We start from the raw sequence: 16,404 nt of genomic DNA, 5'->3' as shown, positions 1-16,404 counted from the left end.
TGACGTCATTTTTGAAGGTCTTTAAAGTAACTTTAGTAAAAATAAATAAATAAATTTTGTTTATTTGTTGAAAAAAGTATGGAGTAAAAGAAAAAAGTCACCCAAAAAATAAATACTAAAAAGTACAAATACCAAAAAAAAAAAAAAAAAAAAAAAACTACATTAATGAAGTATTTATACTTTGTTACTTGTCACCTGTGTTGGATACCATTAATAGCTGTTCACTCACTACTAAACTAGTCTAGTGGTAAACCAATTAAAATATCAAAACTCTAATCTAGTTTATTTTTTTATACTCAACATGTAAAAGTTTCACTCCTCACACCTTTAATTTTGACAGCAAAATTTTATTTAGTTTTTAGTCATATTCATATTCCAAAGATTTTCTGTATCCGCGAGTGGTGAAATAACCCAAAGTTGGGGTCCAAAATAAAAAATAAAGAAGTCACATAAAGAAAAAAATTTTCTTTCGCAAAAAAGAGTAATCTTTTTACGATAAATTATAACAGATTTTTTATTTATTTTTTCTCACATTCCCATAGGCAGTTATGAGCCAATGAAAATAGTTCAAATATATATTTATTTTCCGGATTTCAAGAGACTCTCACCCAAGAACCAATGCATAGATCTGACTAACCATTGGTGATGTGAACAGTTTATGTACATAGCTCAAAGCTGATACAATTACAGAGGCATACGCAAAATTGTATACTGAAGGCCCAAACACATGTTAGAGCCCCAAACCTGACAAACTTTTTTCCAAATTTGAGTGGCTGGCATGTCCACCAGATAGGAAGTATAGCAGATATTTTATATACAGTATTCTAAGAGAGTAGGTAGAGCTGTATTACTATACCAAATGTCAGTTTTGTATGTGATGTAGTTCCTGAGATATTGGAAGCTGAAAATGGAAGAAAAATAAGGACACACAAAAATCGACTCATCCTCCCCTCACTAAATTGGCCCTATCTCGAAAAGTATTCATCCGATAGTATTTAGCCTTGTTCTGCCTTCCACAAAACAAAAGTAGCTTTAATTGGATTCCTTCCAAAAAATAAACTTAGTTCTGATATGATTTTGTTCCTTGTAAACATTATAGTTTGATTTTTATTAGTCGACAAAAATGTCAATATATTCATAGTCTAGCTATTGTCTCTTAAAAAAAAAATAGTAGACAAAAACTATGACAAACATTTTTAGTCAATAAAATTAACACTGTTCAAAACACAAATAAAACACATTTATGGGCAATATAAAGATAACTTCAATTTCTTTTTACTGTTATAACATACAATGACTAACACTTGTTCATAACAAAAACAGTAACCATGAAGTAAACAATTAGAAGGAGAAAACGCTGTTAGTATTGATCTATCATACAGGAAGGAAGTTGTGCCCTTTAGTTCTACTTCACAATACAATACGCAACATTAAGTTTGCAAGATTGATAAAACATTTTTTAAATATATATGTATATATAAAATAAAGATAACGCCACTAATATATAGTCGTCATCATTAAAGCACCCTTTTCAAAAGTCCACAGTCTACACCATAAACCAGTCTTAGGCAACTGGCGGCCTGGGGCCCACATGTGGCCCCTAAGTCTAATTTTGTGTGGCCTCCAAAACAAATCCCAAAAAATTGTATTTCAAGAAGTTGGAAGGAACATAAAGCATGATATAATACACAGAATAACTAAAAACTGACAAAACCACAGACAAGAACAAAAAAAAACAAAGCCCTTTTTCCCCCTGTATTAATGCTCAGATCGATCATTTTTCTATATAGATACAGTCGAATATTTGTGGCCCCCACTGTGATAGAGTTGCCCATCACTGCCGTAGATTGTTTATGGTCCAGCACACACTTTTGGTGCAAACCTATGGGTGTAGTGATGCCTCTGCTGTATTTAGTCTATTGGAAGAAAAACAACAAAGCAGGGCAAAAGTAGAGAGAGTCAGCATGTCTGACATCATCGCTGTCTGTTGACTCACACCCATACTGTATATATACTGTATATATACATATTAGTTTAATTTGCATGGTGACCATCATTTACCATATCTCTTCAATACCTGCTTATCCCATTCAGGGCAAAGTACTGCAACTTAAGGTTCGACTGGTCCCACCCAGACTTATCACCTCATTATTTGTACTTTGGACTTGTTTTGAAGGTTGTAGGGACCGATTGCCTGATTGGAGCCAACATGTGTCTTACATGACATGATTTGGACAACTGGAAGTCTCTAGGACTGGAAAAAATCTTGGATGTGGACATCTGGGCATGGACTAACAACCCTGCAGTGAGTGCACCATTGCAGACCTCAACCATTAATGCTGTCATAAAGACTGCATGATTTTAGCCAAGTTTGCCTCACCTAATAGTGATCGTCCCATGTTGATGACATGCAGCAGAAGTTTTTAGCAAAGACAGTAATATACAAGACAAATAGATTAGAATGGCAATATACATCAATGATAATACTGTATCATGTTTTTCTGTGCCTTCTCCTCGCCCTTTTCTCTATTTTCTCTTTTACGTTTCGTGAAGCTGGAGCTGGTAGTTCCTTATCTGTGGTTCACGGCTCAACTTGTCTGAGACACTCTGATGTTCTATCTCTCTATCCTGTTCTGTTCACTAACCCCAACCAGTCAAAGCAGATGGCTGCCACCTCTGAACCTGGTTCAGCTGGAGATTTCTGCCTGTTAAAAGGAAGTAGTTTCTTCCTACTGTTTCTGATGCTTGTTCATGTGGAATTGTTGGGTTTTTTCCTTTTTATTACAAATTTTATATTTTTATAGCGCTTTAAGATGACTCTTTTTGTAATTTGCGCTATATAAATAAACATAAAATGAACAAAGGGACTAATTTAGACTGACACATCCAAAAAGTGAATATGTTACTTTTAAGAAGAATGTGTAAAGGTAAATGTTGAGTACCCTCTAGGTAGTGAGGTGGTCTTAGGAAAGGGAAAAAGACTGTTGCATTAAAACAGATACAAAGATAAATGTATTCACTCTGCTGTTGAATGCATTCATTTAGATTTTTCACTTGGTAGTTTGATTCCTTACTAAGTGCCTTTGAGCAAAACACTGAGCAATGATTTGTCCTGTCAGGAGGATCATACTTTTCATTGTGGCTCTGTTGCTGTTGGCGAGTGATGGTGCATGTGAAAGAGAAATGACTCAGAACCAACTGAAAAATGTTGATGTAATGATTTATAGCAGACAAGGGCACTGGGGACCACATGCGACCCTTGGCCTAATTTTGTCCAAATTAAATACACAAAATGACTCTCAATCTATCTCTCTCTCTATATATATATATATATATATTTGTATATATCTAAAAATACACAAGATGACTACAGGAATACACAAAAATAACAGAAAAGTGTACAAAGTGACGAACAAAAAACCAACCGCTCTAAAGGGATGACGAAAACACACAAACTGAGTTAAAAAATAAAAAACAAACAAAACACCATGAAAAACCCACAACATGACACTCAAACACAGTTGAAGTTTCCCATCCCAATTTATTGGTGAAGTTAAAATATGATTCACAATTAATTCGATCACTAAAAAAAACTCCTGAACTGAGATCAGGTTTTTACGGACTTAATTATCGCTGCTTTCATTCAGATTACATGGCCTGACAATAATTATAATTTACAAAATGGAAATGAAAATGCAACAAGCACAAACGTGCAAAATGTTTTAATTAGGCATGAAAAGTTGAAAAAAAAAATGTCATACTCAAGTGTGGAGTAGTAGCCAATTTCTCTTGTGTAAAACTGAATGTATCAAGTGCACATGACAGGACCACAAGTCAGAAACCTTAGCCACGCCTTGAGTAATGCACAAAGTGGAGCGTGAGATCAGAACATGTTTGCTTGTTCTTAAGTGGAAACCCAGGCTATAAAAAGACTGTTAAAACTTTTTTAAATTTAATCCAAAGCGAAGATGTCGAGACTGCCACAAGCAAGTAGAGATCAGGTGTCATGTGATCTTCATGCACGATAACGCTCGTCCACAGACAGCCAGGATCTCTCAGAACTGTCTTAGCATCAACAACATCATAGTGTTCGACTGGTCTCCTTACTCGCCAGGTATGAACCTCATCAAACATCTTGGGGATGTTGTGATGGATGTCCCATGAGTACAACAGCAGAATCATCACCAGGAGCTCCAAACTGCACCGTTGACCACGTCGCATCAAATTCCACAGAGACAAATCATTGATCTGGTCACGTCAATGCCATGATGGGTACACACACACACTACAGACACGTGTGATCCAAAACACAAATGTTTTCATCCATGTCCATTCTGGATTTGTATATATATAGATGTATTTGATATCGTTAAATATAATCATACAATTATGGAACTATTTCAATGCTGAATTTTTAATGCCTCTTAGTATATTATTTTTATTTTATAGTGAAGTTTAGCAAACAATAACACTGTATCTCCTTCAGATCTAAGATGAAACAGAGCACACTGAGTCAAATGTATCAAATGTATAATAATTAATACATCACTGTAGGCCAGTGGTTCCCAACTAGGGGTACGTATATTATCTGACTTAGAATATGTACAAATGCACACAAGGAAATAATTAATCATGTTTTGACCTGAAGAGTGAGTCCATAGGCTAACATGTAAATAATATGTAAACAAAGAGTACTAAATTGGAGAGACAAAAGATTGGGAAGCACTGCTGTTGGCTATTCACCTTAATAATATACATCCTGGAGTTTTCATTTGAAACATTTTCTATAGAATAAAATTATATCTGTAAAATTTCATTTGCATTTTAAGTTTGTAACATCAGACCATGAATGCACTTACCTGAGTGGAACAGAGCATTCATAGTGGATCAACACCTAGCAGCTCGGATGAAGCAATGCCTAACCATTGCTGCCAGTAGCAATGTAAGTAATGGGCTCAAAAAGGTGAAGGTGAGCCCAAAATAATCGCACAAATTTGTAACTAAATCCTCGGAAAAATCAAAGCAGTTTAATGTTTCTGCTCTCACGTACAGGTATCTGAAGTTTGTAAGATGCTTCAAGCAAATCTTCAGTCATCTTCCAATAACTTATAAAACTCTTTTCCAGATATGATCTCATTGGGGGACAGTGTTTGATCAGAGAAGCACACAACATACAAAATGCTCATGTTGTGATGGAATGCATCTGCAATGTATCAATTGCACGTGTCAATAGTTTTATCTTACCGCTGTATAAACTACATTATTACTCTGGACCCTACAAGTAACACAGGATTACAACTCATCCCTCATCTTTTCTCCCTTTGGTCTGACCATCCTTCCGATGAACAGGATCGAGTTGGTTATCTGGTCCTTCACTAAGAAGATGAAAGGATGGTCTACATAGAAGAGTTTTGGATCTTTCAGCTTGTCGGTGCTGAAGATGCTGGCGTTCATCTCATTTCCAGGAGTATCCCATTCTATGGCTGAGGCGTGAAACAGACTGGACAGGTACAAGTCTTTCTTTCCAGAGATGTTTGAAAGGTCAGCTTTGGATTTGTCCACTGCTTCAGTCAGGCCCAGGTCCTGGAGGTGTTTCTAAGAGGGAGCATGATGATATGATGTACAATAGATGGATATGAGCTAGGACAGGTGTTGCAGCGCTTACCTTCAGGTCATGGCTGACATCCATGCTGACTTTGGGCAGAGACACAGCTACTGCTTTCTGCTCTAGTTTAGCCATCCATGAATCCAGCTGCTTTTTGGTGAGCATCTTCTCTAGTTTCTCCAGAGATCCCACTTGGTAGGGCAATATCATAACCAAAGTGGACTTCTTATGTGCAAGCAGCATACTTAGTATGGATGCCTCATTCACTGTGTCATCCAAGAAGCCATAAATACCTGAGGAAAAATATTCCATTATTATATCCCTTTTAACAATAATAATGCATCAATTTTATATAGCGCTTTTTTGGCCACACAGTTTTAAGAAGCACACCTCAACTAAAAACAGATTCAAGTAAATTCAACAAATACATCAAACAACCAGATTAAATGAATGCACTGCTAAAGGTATAGTGTTTAGTCATAGTTCTTATTCTTTGCTGTATCTCCAAAAACTGAGATCTCACTGTTTGGTTTTCACTTCTGCTTTTCACAGTATGGTGTCAGTCATTCTTGAAGTGTGATCTGTGGACAATTTTTGTTCTTTGACTTCCTCCTAGAGGTCTTTGAGGAGATGCATTAAAAGATCCTATTAAGCACCCAAGTTGCTCAATGCTGTTTCTAATAATCTATATTGATAACAGTAGGATTTCCACTTTTGTTGGCTTAAAAAGAAAAAGCACAACCAAAAGTATATGGACTATGTTATGAGGCTGAAATTCTTCAGCTTGAACTTGGGCATTGCAGCACTCACGGTGCAGCAAAAGCTGCTTCATTCAAAGATGGCAAAAAATAAGTTGGTTGAGGATTTGATTGGTAAAAGGGGGTTGTATGGGTCAAGTGGGGCCAGGTCTGCAGAAGGTTTTTGAAACACAGTTTAAGGTGGTAGTTTTAGGCTATTTATGCTTTCTTTTGTTGTTATTTCCTTTGTCCTAATGAGGCAAGTTTCTTGAGTGTAGAAAATGTATATTATTAGATTACCTATTTACATGAAATCTAATCCAGAATGCAGGCATCAACCAAGAGCCTGGAGCAAATACTGTATGTCCCAATATACAAACTAATAATGATTGTTGAGCAGTCGATTTCTGTGAACTGGAACTGGAGAGTTATCCACCCTAAAACTACAATATTTATTTATTATTTATTTATTTATTCAGTTTATTTCCGACATGGTTACATTCACTTTTTTTTTTTTTTTTTTTTTTTCTTTTTTGTACATGCCGAAAAAGGAGACGAGAGAAGCAGTTTGCTTATCCGGGTCCCGTCCCCTGTTTTACCATCGCAAATTTTGTTTATTAGTCTAACAGTAAGTCATCCGGCTCAACGCCGTGGTTTCATTTGGAGCTTCTTGCACACTGTTTGACAATAGCATTTTATCCAATTTATTATATGTTGCTTAACTTCTGATTGAAATATCAAGTGATATCAATATCTGCAGGCATTTATAACCTTTAAAGGTCATTTTAGGAACTCCAATCCATGTGTTTTCTGTCATTTAGCAAGTAGTGAACTTGTTGAGTTTACTGCTTTATTGCCCTCCACTCAAAGTCATTGTAAAACTTCAAAGTACACAGAAAACACATTTACACAATGTAAATGAATGATTGCTGCTACAACATGAAACAGCCATAAACAGATGGCATGCCCTGCAGTGTATCAGTCACATTACCAAAGTTCATGTGAAGTTTGGTAAGCAGGTCTGCTAGCTTAGTGATAACCTTTAATAAGAAAATGTTTACAAGCAAAAGGAATAAGCATCACCTTTATGAACACTTTTACTCAATATACGGTACTGTAACATGGGTTGTAGGATTGAAACTTTACAAAGAGTTGAGTAAGTATTAATACTTTTTTATAGTAAACTGAGATGAGATGTCATCGTCTTTTATTTTTTTTAATTATTTGTATTTACTGTATTCATTTCATTCAATAAAATGATAATTCATTTACAATATGAAAAAAAAAGTCCTGTAATGGGCTATATGCACAGTGACACGTGACTTATTTCCGGTTGAAAATTAGACCGCTGACGTCTTTCCTGTTACCGCATTCGGACAGTCAAAACAGTGGAGAAGTGAGCCATCACACCCTTGAAACATGTTTTTCATTGTCTCGTTTTATTGTGCCTATTTGTGTGGTTGTGTCTACACAATGACATCCAGAAGGAGGAAGTTTACCTTCCAAACAAGAGGAGATAGCACATAAGTGTACAGCTTCAGCTAGGTTTAGTTCTGCTTTGAGTGTTTTTACAATCCCAGAAGAGAATGAGCTGCGAAAAAAGTAGGTCATCAACATCCGGAGAGATAAACCCTGACTCCTAACCGTGACATAAAGGAGTGATCAAATGCACAAGGGCAGCGGTGGAGCTGTCCCCGTTCTTTTTAAATGGAATAATTATTCCCTTCCTGCCCCTCGTCCTGGTGTTTGGGAGCGAAGAGAGCGACAAGACTCTCCCTCTGAGGACCCTGAGGATAAAATAGATCTACCATGGCCACGACTACTGCTCCTGTGCTGAGCCAGGTGCATTGGACTTAGCCCTCAGTAGAGTTGGTGTGGGCGAAGAACGCGGCGCTCCGGAGATGGATGGAGGAAATGGATCAGGAAAACTATTGTTATTGTCATAATACAGAACCAGAAATTCTTTCACGGTCTCAAACGCGGAAGTAAAGCGCACATATAGCCCATATCTGGCTCGTTTTAAAATACATAGATCAACAAATCATAACATGCATAGTAAGAAATTAAATTAAAATTTTTAAAGCATCTTCATAGTAAACTGGGATGGGATGCCATAACCCCTGAAATGACGCATGATGTGAAATCATGTGACCAATGTTCACTATAATACTCCCGGAATTTAGACATCATATGGCAGAAATACACAAAAATACACTAGCATAGTCTATATTTGTCTAGGCCTTTGAGTGTGGGATAGCACACCTACCTGTACGATGCATCATCTGTACAGATATTGTGTAGCTACGTGACACCATGAACCCACGGTTGTCCACCATCTGGGGGTGGAATTGTTCATCCCAATGAGCTGTAAGAAAGCACTCATTAAATACTGTAAAACAGCACATTTACAACTTCATACACTTACGTTTGTAAAACATAGCAGTGATGAGCATTGCTCCATCTGTCTTTTCCACGTCCTTGGTAACCTCGGGGAGCTTGCCGTCAGTCGACTTAGCCGCCCACTTATTGATGGTGTTCACTGCCTTCTTTTTGTCCTTGAAGTTTATTTTAAAGTGGTCGTAGTTGTAGTGCTTTTTGCTGCTCTTCACAAAATCACTCACAAAGGTGACAGTACTGGGTCCGTACAGGCGGTTGCTGATCTTCCAGGTGACATTGCGGGTCTTTGGGTCAGTCACTTCAGTCAGGAGTTCGGCGAGGCCTGTGTGCAGCTGCTCATCCTTGACTTTAGCTGCATTCAGAAGGGTTTTTACTTGAGAGGAAGTTGACGCCTTTCCTCCGAGAGCCACTAAACCCAGAGAGGAGGCGACAACTACAGGTGAAATCAGGATGTTCTCCATATTCTTTTCTTTGGCCATGTTTTGGTAGAGACTAAAAGCTAAGTTGGCACTGTTGTCAGCCAGGATGGTGGCGTGGTTACTCAACACTTTGTCTGGCGATGCTGCGGTGGCTGCAGAAGCAGAGTTGACCAGGAAAACCAGGGCTAATAGTCCTGTTACCCACATGGTCTGATAGTTATGATAAAACAGAGAGATTGCCATTACAGACAGACAAGGCCTCTGCATTAGTAAACAGCTTAGCAATCAGCATTACATTACAAGCATGATTAGCAGTGCAATAATATGAACGTGACAAAAATCAACCCATTTTGAAAAGATACTGTATATAATTCAAATACGTATGACTAATATATTTGCCAAAAAACAACCCTGAATAAGGGTCAAAGAAAGATAGCTGGAAATGTGTGTATGTTATCTAGCAGATCCACCAACAGACTTCACTTTGTACCACATGATGGCGCAGTGAACCTAACCTCTAGTCTTTTATGATAATGGTGCACTCTCACTTTTCTTAATATAGAACTCATGTAATCAAAACCTAAGGCCTAAATCAAACAGAAATTCACAAGAGTAATGAAAAGTGATCGTTTTACCACAGTGGGTGCATTAACCACATTATACTACCAGAAAACTTCATAAAACCACCACATGTTTGACTGATTGTATGAGAGATAGAATAAGAAGGTCCAGACAGGGTAGGACTCGCTGCTTGTTGTGAAATCTAAAAGCAGCTGCAGTGGTTTACCCATCCCAGTAAAATACATTGTAATGTAATTCTTACATAACAGCCACGTAGGCACAGAGGAGTGGTAAGCAAACTCATACTTATTCATGAATGAAAACAAAACCCAGCCAAATGATTGGCTCTGATTGGTTATTGGAAAGTGTGCAAGAAAAAAACCCAGAGTTTTCTTCCCGGAGATATGCTTTTACATGCCCTCAGTTCTTAAAGCATGAAGCCATTTTTGACTCTCTTCTAAGAGGATTTAGAATGACGACTTCAGTCTAAATCATCCTCAGCATAGTTCATATCTAACAATAATCAGTTTATTCATAATAAATTTTATACATCCAAACAAGTCTTCAGGTTGTAATACATTCTGAAGCATGAACCTTGCTTTAATAGTTAAAATATCCCTTCTCAGGACATGATGCACTATTGATTAATGTCAATAAGACTGTGTCTATCTCACTGGGTGAGGAGATACAGTGTGAATGAATTAATCCCTAGTTTGTTGATGTTTGCAGTTAAACTTGTAGCTCTCACTTCTTCATGATTCTAACCCATTTTGCCGAGTACTTTTGTGCTTCCCTGTCCCAATCTAGAATGCTATCTGTGACTGCACACCATGTACACACACACACACATTGTGGCCTTTCTTTGCATGCTTGGGAATTTTCCCACTAGTTCAGTGCAGCCCTGGATTGTCACCCTCCCCCCTTTCTCTCCCAAAGACTTTTATCTTACCTTATTCGGTGCACTGAATAATTCAACAGGTTTTGCTGTCAAATGGTTCTCAAGTATTCCGGCACAATGACTTATAGAGTGTGTAGATAATGTTTCTGCTTAGTAAAGAGCTGGGGTGCATGAGACAAATGTCTCTGGTGACAGAACAGGAAAATCTGTGCAACTGGAATCTTATTTCCAGACAGGCTGCCCCACAACATGAATCCTGGAGAAGAGGGGGAGGAACTCTCAATCCCTTCATGGTCCTAAAGCCTAAAGGCTGCAACATTCAAACATTTACTTACCCAAGCAGATTATTTCAAGAATTTTTGTCAAGGAGGTAACATCAAGTTTACTACAATTATGCCTGTGTTGACATAAATCAATATAAATGACTTACACATCAAAAATGATCCACTTAAAAGCAAAACAGTGAAACATAAACATTTATAGAGGGTTTAATTTCATGTTTCCTGTTCTCCCAATCAATTTACTTTCAAATGAGCAAACTTAGATGCTATGACGGGTCAAAAATGGATCGTAGACCTTCACTTTAACATATACGTATGTATTAGTCATCTGGTAAATTAACACATAGCTCAGTTCCAAATAGCTGTAACTGCATGCATTACAAGTTAAACGTATATAGAGTAATTTAAAGCTGCAGTTTGTAGAATCCTCGCTCCACTCGGTATTGAAACCAAAAGCGAAACTCAACCTCCCCTAAGGTTCAAACATACTCGGGCGGACCCCGCGCACAACAGACTTTTCTCAGAACTTACATAATTGGGGGCACCACCGGTTAGTAGTTTCCATTAAAATCCTACAAGTCCCATGATTGATAGCACTTCTCTGTAGTCCTTGTACTCCTGGGACATGTTTTAAAGGTGTCACTACGGTCGTAGCTCGTCTGCCAGTCTCTCCTCTAGGCTTGTATTCATCTCTCCTGCTCTGTTTCACCAGGAGGGTAAAATGCTGGTCGGTGTTACATTTAATGCGGGTCGATACAATGCCGAGCAGTGTTTTGTGTGACACCAATTACGCGGAGAAGTCCTTGAGGTAGTAAAATCTGAGCTTTGCATTTAATTGGCCCAGCGGACTCCACTTTGCAGATGTCCACCCGAGTATGTTTGAGCCTTTACCAGTGTGTTTTGTGAACGCTCTTAGCGACTTTTTTCTCAATAGAGACTAATAGTGTCAAATGTAGGGTCATTATCTTGTGTTAGTAGAGATTATTCTGGTGTTTTAGAGACTCTGACATGAATGCACATATTACTCTGTAGTTACTGTCCCAAGCAGCAGTTGCTGCCGTGGACTCGTCCCCACCACAAGCACACACAGAGGGGGCTATGATCCTGACTGAAAAATGGATTCACCTTGAATAAGCTTCTCTTAGGTTTACACACAATTTATCCCGTCTGTTCTCGTTCTCCCTCTGAAGCCAGTGTGTGTGTGTGTGTCCACAGTCACGGAGGTCCGCAAGGATGCAAAGTGAAAGCGGTCCGTTCCTCCTCAGCATTTGTGACTTTATTCTGTTGCTTCCCCACCTCAGTCTGCCTTTTTCCGCTTGATTTGCAGTGTAACTGTTGTGCCTTACGCTGTTTTTGGGACTTCTGCTGGAAAGTTCGCAAAAGCACGTTTACTACCGATGGTCCTTGAACGCGCCTGACTTCAGTCCAGCAGCCAATAGAAATGCCCAAACCAGCTCATGGAGCATACATTCAGCTCTAAGTAAGTAATTTCCCCCTGGGATCATTAAAGTACAGTATATCTGATGTGATTTACACATGGAAGCTGCTGCATAGCAATGCTTGCATGGGTTTTCTCTGGGTGCTCCAGCTTGCTGTCAGGCTGATTGCAGTCCATGGTAGTGTGAGTGGTTGTCTGTCTGATGGCAGCTTATAGGCACCAGCAGACCATGAAAAGGAGCAAGCTGGTAGGAAAATTGATTGATTAAATATAGTTTTTTGGATTTATTTACGATAGATAATTGATGTGTTTTGGGTCAATTTCAGTGACACAGTGAGTTAGACAAATAAAAGATGATTTGTCTTCAAATTAATTGAAACTTAAACATTTGGTCATTCAACATTTGGTCTTATGGTTAAGGAAGCTCACCTTGTACAAGCCACTGTGGGTCATCACTGCTATGGGCCCTTTACCTCTAACTGCTTGTCAGCGCTGCAGCCTCAAGGGTTGTAAACGCCCGAGGGTTTTCTCAGGAAGGTCATCTGAGGTAAAAACCTATGACGAATAGAATCACTCAATGATTTCTGTGACAATCCCTGAAGTAACAGCCAAAAGAACAGAAGAGAACATTAGCTGTTAGCTCGATCAGCACAAATAATAACTCTGTCCATGTGATTCAACAAAAGTATTTTTTTATTGGTTTAACTTTCAGATAAAGTTATTAATTTGAGGTTAAGTGTATCAAGCTTTTTCTCTGCTTCACGCACAGTTAACATTGCTTGTTAACTGTGTGTGCTTATCTGTGTGTGTGTGTGCGTGCGTGTGTGCGTGTGTGTGTGCGTGTGTGTGTGTGTGTGTGTGGAATAGGACCTACTTTGTCTGTCTGCATACTTTCCCATGAATGCTCTCTTCATTCTGTCTGTGTCCATCTCCCCACCCCCTCTTCACTCAGTGTGTGAAGCCAATCAGAAAGCAGAAGTCACAGAAGCAGAGGATGTATGTCCGGTATTTACACTTCCTGGTCCACAAACAATACATCAAACATGGACACATGCTTCTTAGACCATTTTTTGTGCTTTCCCCCATGTAAACGCACAAAATGACATTATATATAAAAAAACAACAAAAATACATTGAAAAAAAACCAAACAGACACAAAACGACAATTTACACAAAAGACCAACCAAGATACAAAGAAATGACTCCATAAACACACAAAACAACAACAAATACACACAAAATGAAAAAAAAGAAATAAAACAACCAAAATACAAACAATGCCTCTAAAAACACACTAAGCACTGTTATTTCCAGTATTAGATTGGTCATTCTAAATGCTGACATCAATTTTGACCATGTAGCTCTCAGATAAAATACAATACAAGATCACATTTGTGTGGCTCCAGCTGTGTAGGGCTGCACCATTATGGCCAAAATGATAATCTGTTATCTGTCTAATGGATAGTTTTGATCTGTATGACTTTTAAGGAGGACCCCAGGTGGATTCGCTGGCAGTAAAGCACAGCAAATGGGGATCTTAATAGACCCTTTGTTTGTTTGTAAACATTGTGACATATTTTGTTGGGCGGGGCTTAGCCTGGAGGCAAAACCACAATTGTTTTTGATTTTCTGAGCACGAGTGTTCGCTGGAATCCTATAGAACTTTAATTTACGTCCACTAACGCTATTCCTCCTACTCTAGCACCCAAACACACAACAAGACAAAGTTCTAAAGCTATAACATTACTAGCCTCCACAATCTTTAGCCAGCGCCATTTCCTGTTTTTGCCTCCAGCCACGTAACTTGTGATGTGGGCCATTAAGTGGTCTATAAACTAAACTAAACTAAACTAAACTAAACTAAACTAAACTAAACTAAACTAAACTAAACTAAACCACAATAATTTATCATGTCAGGAAAAAAAATCTTAACCATAAATCTAAACATAAACAGCTTACAGTGCAAAATGAAGCTTTAAATAAAAACTATACCAAAAAAACCCCCAAGAATTTAAAATGTGCCAACTGTTAACTGAATAAATACACCATTACAGAGTGCCTTCACAAAATTCAATTCATTGGAAACAATTACAGCTCACGGCTCTCATCAATCTACCAAATGACTCAAAACTGCTGCTGACTAATGGTTAAGAAAGTGCCTGATTTGATATGCAGCAGAGCTCACATTTTAAATGTAAACATTGCCAACGATCAGTTTATTTTAATTGTGGCAACCAAAATTGTGATCACGATTATTATTTTATTAATTGTGCAGCCCAACCGCTGAGATAGAAGTTGCCATGGTCTGTTTTTATTAATTTATGCAATGTTGGCCAAAAACATTGAGCCATAAAGGGCCTGTACTACGATACTGGATTTCTTCTTATCTTGCCAACTTGCAGGATTTATTCTGTGTGTGCTGGTTAGGTTCTTACTGGAGGAAATAATCAAGGTAACCTACGCTCAACGGCTATCTTGGTCGGGAGTGCTTTGTATGCATACTGAGCGGTATAGTATACTGAATGCAGCCTGTCCCTTTCACTAAAGCTTTTAGAGCAAAACGTTGTGCTTTCATCCCATTGTGTGATAAATTGAGGTGGACGATGTGAAAAGGAACACATCTGTGATGTATTAGTTAAACCGGCTGATCAAAGCGCTGTCCTATTATCATCCAGTTAATTAATATTGTATAATCTCATGCTATTACGTATTAAGTGTGTCAGCAGCTTCCTGCTTGCATTCCTTCCTTCCTGCTTTTTCTGCAGCATCAATGTGGTTTTTGGTCTGAATTATGGATTTGAATTATTTATATTTTTCATTTCAATAGTCCTAAGAGGCCAAGTGGAGTTATTGTTTTTAAACGTGATATAAAGGAGAAAACAGAGATGTAAAAAAGCTATTCAAAGTTACCATTAGTGCACTTAGTCTTGTCTGACATTGACTATAAAAAAAGAAAATAACCTTTGTAAAGCAGGAATGGATGGTATATAATTAATGAAAGTTTTGTTTACAGGCCAAAGCTCTGTCTAATAAAAATGTAAGGTAATCTTACACAAATACATGTACTGCTAATTTTAGTTGATATAAGACCTTTTTTGCTGCATTAATGCCTTTAACACTTGGAAGGACTCCTTTGTGCATACCTCAGAGATAACCTGTTACGTCTGTGCACGCTGTGTTTTGTCTACAGCTCAGCAGATAGTACAAATGCTTTTTGTCGACTTATCCCAAAGGCGAGGGATGCAGCATGTTCATATGAAACACAGCAAATGGTTTTCTTATTTTTTATTTTTTTATTCCGGGAAAAAAGTGGGGCACTATTCACACTAACTACACCACAATTAGCTGTGTTGAATGAAATAATAGATTTCCTTAAAATAATATAAATCTAAGTTACATTGAATCATGCTGACCAAACAAGCAGATCAAAATCAATGTAAAACACAAAATACCTGATTAAATTTAACTCAACAGGCTGCTGCCAAAATACTGTTTGAAGTCAGTCAGCCCTTACTTTCTTCTGCATTTAACAAAACAAAACAAAATAACCATCAAACTGACAAATAATTTACACAGTCATATCTGTTGGTCAAGTGCAAGTGTATTTTGTATGATTTGAGGACAGTTGAAAGACTTAAATGAACCTGCCCATGCCATGAGTTAATAAATGGTCATCATATTATCACCCAGGGAATTTTATTTGTCAGGGTGAGGGCGTTAGCATTATCACCAAACACTTCTGGACTGATGCTCCCCCCAGTTTAAGGGCCACTGCTCCGAGTGCAAAAACCACCACAGCTGTTTGTCAGTCTGGAAGCTGAAGTCCCACAGGACCTTAGCCCTGTTGTTCTCAACCACCTTGGGTGGTGTGCTCCACACGTGAGCATACCTGCCTGTTGCTCCCCGATCTCATCAGATCTCAGAGGCTAAACATGGCCGGGCCTGGTTAGTAGTTGGATGAGAAACCACTGGGAATTCCAGGTGCCACAGTGGGGTGGCAGTGACAGTAGATCTAGTGGTATCTGTCATTGTGTCCCTAGATAAGACACGTCACCCACATTACCTAGT

The 16,404-nt window shown here is 38.3% G+C and overlaps 1 protein-coding gene and 1 long non-coding RNA gene across 2 annotated transcripts; one reads left to right on the top strand and one right to left on the bottom strand.

Moving 5' to 3' along the window:
• The first annotated feature begins 2,189 nt into the window (after positions 1 to 2,189).
• On the top strand, positions 2,190 to 12,225 carry LOC114475210 (uncharacterized). The gene is made up of 3 exons (XR_003675442.1): positions 2,190 to 2,305; positions 5,350 to 5,508; positions 12,114 to 12,225. It is a non-coding gene; the product is annotated as an uncharacterized LOC114475210 (long non-coding RNA).
• On the bottom strand, positions 3,525 to 10,853 carry LOC114475203 (serpin H1-like). The gene is made up of 5 exons (XM_028465867.1): positions 10,669 to 10,853; positions 8,768 to 9,368; positions 8,609 to 8,707; positions 5,666 to 5,898; positions 3,525 to 5,595 (listed from the first exon to the last, which is right to left on the bottom strand). The coding sequence occupies exons 2-5, from the start codon at positions 9,363 to 9,365 to the stop codon at positions 5,293 to 5,295; spliced, it is 1,233 nt and encodes a 410-aa protein (XP_028321668.1). The 5' UTR covers positions 9,366 to 9,368; positions 10,669 to 10,853; the 3' UTR covers positions 3,525 to 5,292.
• Positions 12,226 to 16,404: the final 4,179 nt, after the last annotated feature.

The sequence above is a fragment of the Gouania willdenowi genome, chromosome 14 (assembly GCF_900634775.1).
Source record: "Gouania willdenowi chromosome 14, fGouWil2.1, whole genome shotgun sequence".
NCBI classification, from domain to species: domain Eukaryota; kingdom Metazoa; phylum Chordata; class Actinopteri; order Blenniiformes; family Gobiesocidae; genus Gouania; species Gouania willdenowi.
The sequence above is the reverse complement of the archived record's forward strand: the minus strand, read 5'-3'. Positions and strand labels throughout refer to the sequence as shown.

Excerpts from the sequence above, each read along its gene's own strand:
- LOC114475203 (XM_028465867.1), bottom strand. The coding sequence starts at position 9,365 with ATGTGGGTAACAGGACTATTAGCCCTGGTTTTCCTGGTCAACTCTGCT. Across the intron at positions 5,899-8,608 it reads ACAGATGATGCATCGTACAG|GTATTTATGGCTTCTTGGAT; the intron begins GTAGGTGTGCTA and ends ATTTTTCCTCAG. Across the intron at positions 5,596-5,665 it reads ATGTCAGCCATGACCTGAAG|AAACACCTCCAGGACCTGGG; the intron begins GTAAGCGCTGCA and ends GCTCCCTCTTAG.